Genomic DNA, 6,080 nt, shown 5'->3' on the forward strand with positions numbered 1-6,080 from the left:
TCTGTATTTAACAGTTTGGTCCCTCACCACACCCCCTATATTTATTCTGGATAAGGAACAGATTTGGCTTGCAGCTCTTGCTTGCTGAAGTCAGGCACCAGGTGACAAACTTCTAATCACTTGTCTCATCCATAATGATTAATTTCTTGCTGCAGCAAAGGTTAAGGGAAATGGGATTCTGTGCAGGACTCACATCAACACTGAGCCTCAGAGAAGCACTGATGAAACCAGAGGGAGCTGTCTCAAGCAAAGTGATTACAAAACAATCAAGGCAATGGGTATGCCACAAAACATTTAAACAGAAAGCATTTGAAAAACATTTTATTTTTATTTTTGAACAAAGGACCCAGGGTATTGATCTTTTGAAAGAAAAGTAGTTAGAAGTTAGGTCTTTATGACAGATTTATGACACAATGAAGAAAACTATAAATTTTGTATACTTAACTTCGAGAAATAAAGCAAAGAGCATCACAATTCCTAGGAGGTTTGACCCAAAGACAAAATGACAGTTATCAAACCTCCCATATACCTATGATATTTCCATGTGCACGTTTCTTTCCTCATAAATTTTGTAAATAAAGTTTATGGAATGGGTGAGCAACAATACATACAACAGCACAGCAACACAGCAAATACTGAAGATCAACATAGGCAGGCTGAATGTGTTAAAGGAATCAGGTATCGAACTGCAAGACTATGTAACCTCCTGACACCTTTGGCACACAACTTCAACTCACTGCACAATGCACATGAACAATAAAGATCAGACGTTTTAGTATCTGAGCTTGACATATTGAGATACAGCGCACATCACGATTATTACTTCATTTTCAGCAGTACAAACAAATACTGAATTATTAATGAAGGAAAAGTTTTGGAGATTACAGACCTGAGCATTGACAAAACAAACATCATTTTTAGGTTTCTTATTCGACTCGAACTGAAGTAATGTGAGATCATATTAAGCTGAAGAGAAACCTAGTTTATCTGCAGGGGTTCCAAAACTGATCTGAACTCGTGGCTGTGGATCACAGACCTGCCTGGTTAAACTGCAGTAGTTTTGCAAGGATATCTGTTGCACAGGGTAGATACTCCAACTAACGCTAGAAAGGCTTGCTCAACATTTCAGCTGTCCCAACATCACAGTTCCTCTCGTAACGTCATCAACGTTAACAATTCCAGTGCAACTTAGATTCTTTTGAGCAACTTCATGCACAAATTAAATGCTGTGCACCAATATAAAAGGTTGCAGGAAAATGCAAGGAGACTGCTTCAAGTGAGCAAGTGTACTTGCATTTATATAGTGCCTTGCATGATCTCAGGTAATTCCAATGCACTTTACAGCCAATGAAGAACTTTCAAAGTGTTGACATTGTTGGAACTTAGGATGTTTGTGCTCTTCAGAAAAACACACATGTATTAGGAAGGTTCCTGGATTACTTAGGAAGTGTATTCGTTGGCTTGCTCAAATCATGTGCTGTTGATGTTCATGCGACAGGTACAAGAGCCTCAGCAAAAAGAAATTCTAGCAACGTTTGAGTCATCTCCTGGGCCAGTCTGGGATCCAGCCTCTCACTCCAAGCTACTGCTGTCACAATCCAACCAATTTTTCACCTACAATTACAACAAACAAACATCCAACTGGTACTTGATTCGGTGAATAAAATAACTCAATACTTGAAATTGCATTGGAAAGATAAATTTACGGAAGGCTAAGATATATAAGCCCTTTACTGGCAGTAAAATGCTTTCAATATCCTGAGGGTGGGAAATGTACTATATAAATGTAAGTTCTTTCTCTTCGTTACTAATATACTTGACAAGAAACGTAGCTCAATTGGTGATGGAACTGGAAAAGGTCCAACACCCCAGCTAAGTGCTATACATTAATAGCATGGGTTTTGAAGGTAGGATTACAAACAATGCAGTATTATCCAACTCTTACTCCCGTCAAGTACAACTTGCTGCCCTATGCTTGCGATGGGTAGATTTACTCCATTATATCGCTGTAGTGCCATCATGGACTAGGTGGTGTGATTACAACATGAAAATTGATGTTGCACTTCCCATTATTAGTGTTGAGGGCAGAATGCCAGCCCCTAAGGTGGGCACTGAATTATTTTTAGACTTTGTCCCACCTTTTCATCTGAAGGTTAAATGGTCTGGACTCAGTATCTGCAATGACGAGGTTCACGAATGTTTCAGTGTTTAAACAAACAAGGAGGCTCCCCTGGGAAATTCAGGGCTGCTCAGGATAGTTTATCTTGGATGGGATGATAAAATACCGAGCTTCTCAATGCTGTTTGTGTCCAAGAACAAAGAAGAACTAAGATTTGAAAATGTTACTGCTCAATAATTATTCAATATTAACAGGTCTATAAATTTTGAAGCAATTGTGAGTTATGATGTTGTCTTAAAATTAGCTTCTCAGTTTCGATGAAGGTTACGCACTCTTCAGCACAAGTCCCTGCAGTAGCAATGTCCATCAGACCTTGCATCAGCTTTAAAGAATGGTACTAACTCCGAATACATGGGGAGGATGGAGTGCTGCAGCTGGAGTAACCTCTCAGGATCAATACCAGGAGGTAAACATCTGACACACCCTGTCAAATTCAGACTCTCAGCCTGAAAATGACAATGACTATCAGGGAGGAACAGAGGTGTGAAGACAAATAATTCTCACCTAACAGCAGATAGCCAAACATCAAGCTCCTAAAACCAGCGGAATAGTTACAATGAAGCACTGTGGGGGAAGTGTTCTTGTTTGTGACTCAGCCAAGTCAACAGTAAACATAATAGGTAATCATTTACAATCTCTTCAGTTCTGTACAAGTCTACTCTTCACAGATCAGGTTTTACTCATTAGGTGACAGCTTCTCTTTATGTGGGAACAGAACAGCACATGAACAATCCGTTCATAATTTTTCCAAGATAAGGCTGAACAAATTCTACACGGTGCCTGGTATATAAAATATGGAAATAACATTATCTCATATTCATTTGCATTTAGCACCTTGATGACAATCCCAATTTGTTCACCCACATCGTTGACAGTACATCTAAATACATAGAAAAGAAATTATAACTTCATGCACAAATAAAAGTGCAGCTTGGCATTCAAATGATCATAAAACTTACAAGCTATCGACAGACCTGTGGCAGAGACTTGGTTTAAGACTGAGTGGTGTGTTCACGTACAGTGATGGAGGCGGCTTCATACTGACACAATCCTTTTGCATTGTTTAACCATCAAAAAAAGATCAATGCCCCTCGATATTACAGACAGTATTCCATAATCTCTAGTTTGAGAATTGAAATATGTCTGTTTGAGAATTGAAGTCTGTTTTCAATCACTGAATGAAGATTCGCTGCCTGAGCTGTCTCCTTCGTCTTCTTTAACTCCATCGGGAACTGGGGCATCTGGAGTCCTGCACAAGGAGAAACAGTAATATGTGGGATAATCAAAGAGCATAATCTTAAAGGAATCAGCACAGTGAAGTTGCAGCACTGATTCATGATGGAAAAAAACAAGCTATTGCAAATAAAAAACAGAAGCTTTGTCAACTGCAATTTAACTTAAACAAATATTCTCATTTAACAGTGATGCATGACCACTGGAATACTTCAGTGAAGGAGCCTATATATTGAAGTAAGAAGTAGGTTTTGCTGGGATAGTCTAGGATGTGGAAAGATGTTGTGAAACTTAAAAGGGTTCAGAAAAGATTTACAAGGATGTTGCCAGGGTTGGAGGATTTGAGCTATAGGGAGAGGCTGAACAGGCTGGGGCTGTTTTCCCTGGAGCGTCGGAGGCTGAGGGGTGACCTTATAGAGGTTTACAAAATTATGAAGGGCATGGATAGGATAAATAGACAAAGTCTTTTCCCTGGGGTGGGAGAGTCCAGAACTAGAGGGCATAGGTTTAGGGTGAGAGGGGAAAGATATAAAAGGAACCTAAGGAGCAACGTTTTCATGCAGAGGGTGGTACGTGTATGGAATGAGCTGCCAGAGGATGTGGTGGAGGCTGGTACAATTGCAACATTTAAAAGGCATCTGGATGGGTATATGAATGGGAAGGGTTTGGAGGGATATGGGCTGGGTGCTGGCAGGTGGGACTATATTGGGTTGGGATATCTGGTCGGCATGGACAGGTTGGACCGAAGGGTCTGTTTCCGTGCCGTACATCTCTATGACACATACAGGGAACTGCAGTAGTTCAGTGGTTAACAATCCTAACTTTGACCGAGCAGGTTTAAGTCCTCCTCGTGGGTAGTTCTGAACATGAGTCACAATGGACTTGAAATGTTAATTCTGTTTCTCTCTCCTCAGACGCTGCCAGACCTGATGAAGTTCTCCAATATTCTCTGTTTTTATTCCATTCCAGGACTTATTGGCTTTGAAAGAATTTTGATACTGCTACAGGAAAGCCAATCAGCAGTTTTAAGAAAGCATCTCATTATCACCATAGTAAGAGATGAAGCTACCTAGGAGTGTAAAAATAGATAGCAAGAGTTTCTTCAGTTATTTAAAAAGGAAAACTGTAAGTAAAGTGAATGCAGGTCCACTAGCGAGCTAAGGCTATTGGGGTGGGTTTAAACTAATCCAGCAGGGGATGGGAACCACAATTGTAGTTCGAGTACAGAAAAGGTCTAACCAAAAAAAAAAGGTTCTGTACGCCAGATTGGTAAGGTAACGAGTTTATTTTTTATTCCTTATTTTTTCAACAGTCTCTTTGGGAATTTAGAATAGTGGGACTGGAAAGGAGGGCAGTGGAATGTTCCTCCTGCAGAATGCTGACTACATTCGGGGAGTGCACCCAATTCCAGCTCCTCGAAAACCGCATTAGGGAACTGGAGCTGGAGCTGGAGGAACTTCGGATCATTCAGGAGGCAGAGGGGGTTATCGAGAGGAGTTACAGGGAGGTAGTCACTCCTAAGGTACAAGAAAAAGGGTTACAGTCTGGGGACGGAAAGGGAACTAGCAGGCAGTGCAGGGAAACCCTGTGGCCATTTCCCTAAACAATAAGTATACCGTTTTGGATACTGTTGTGGGGGGAGGGGATGACTTACCAGGGGAAAGCAGTGGGGCACAGGGCTCTGGCACAGAGTCTGTCCCTGCTGCTCAGAAGGGAAGGGGGAAGAGGAGCAGAGCAGTAGTCATTGGGAACTCCATAGTTAGGGGGACAGATAGGAGGTTCTGTGGGAGACTCACGGTTGGTGTGTTGCCTCCCAGGTGCCAGGGTTCATGATGTCTCTGATTGTGTTTTTGGGATCCTTAAGGGGGAGGGGGAGCAGCCCCAAGTCATGGTCCACATAGGCACCAACGACATGGGTAGGAAGAGAGATGGGGATTTAAGGCAGAAATTCAGGAGCTAGGATGGAAGCTTAGAGCTAGGATGAACAGAGTTGTTGTCTCTGGTTTGTTGCCCGTGCCACGTGCTAGTGAGGCAAGGAATAGGGAGAGAGAGGAGTTGGACACGTGGCTACAGGTTGGTGCAGGAGGGAGGGTTTTGGATTCTTGGATAATTGGGGCTCTTTCTCGGGTAGGTGGGACCTCTACAAGCAGGATGGTCTTCATCTGAACCAGAGGGGTACCAATATCCTGGGGGGGAAATTCGCTCAGGCTATTGGGGTGGGTTAAAACCAATCCAGCAGGGGGATGGGAACCAAAATTGTAGTTCGAGTATAGAAAAGGTTGAGACTAGGGAGGTCCGAAATCAGGTTTCAGGGACACAAGATGGCACTGGCAAGCAAGAAGTTGGTTTGAAGTGTGTCTACTTCAACGCCAGGAGCATCCACCACACTCATCATCGCCACACTCACAGGAATCCGATTCACGAGAGAAGAAGAAAAGGATAGCCAACTCCCATTCCTAGACGTGATGGTACAGAGAACACCAGACGGAGAATTCACTACAAGAGTATACAGGAAAGCCACACACACAGACCAAGTCCTAAACTATGAAAGTAACCACCCCATCACACACAAACGAAACAGCATCAGGACACTATTCAAAAGGGCCACAACACACTGCAATGCACCAGAACTGCAAAAAGAAGAAGAAGAACACCTATACAAGGTATT

General features: G+C 42.3%; 1 protein-coding gene across 1 annotated transcript in view; it reads right to left on the reverse strand.

Moving 5' to 3' along the window:
* Positions 1 to 308: 308 nt before the first annotated feature.
* washc3 (WASH complex subunit 3) overlaps positions 309 to 6,080 on the reverse strand; it is a 49,357-nt gene continuing 43,585 nt past the window's right edge. The window contains exon 7 of the mRNA XM_043708751.1: positions 309 to 3,428. Coding sequence (XP_043564686.1) covers positions 3,347 to 3,428 — 82 coding nt within the window. The 3' untranslated portion in view covers positions 309 to 3,346. The remainder of the gene's footprint in view (positions 3,429 to 6,080) is intronic.

The sequence above is a fragment of the Chiloscyllium plagiosum genome, chromosome 19 (assembly GCF_004010195.1).
Source record: "Chiloscyllium plagiosum isolate BGI_BamShark_2017 chromosome 19, ASM401019v2, whole genome shotgun sequence".
NCBI classification, from domain to species: Eukaryota; Metazoa; Chordata; class Chondrichthyes; order Orectolobiformes; family Hemiscylliidae; genus Chiloscyllium; species Chiloscyllium plagiosum.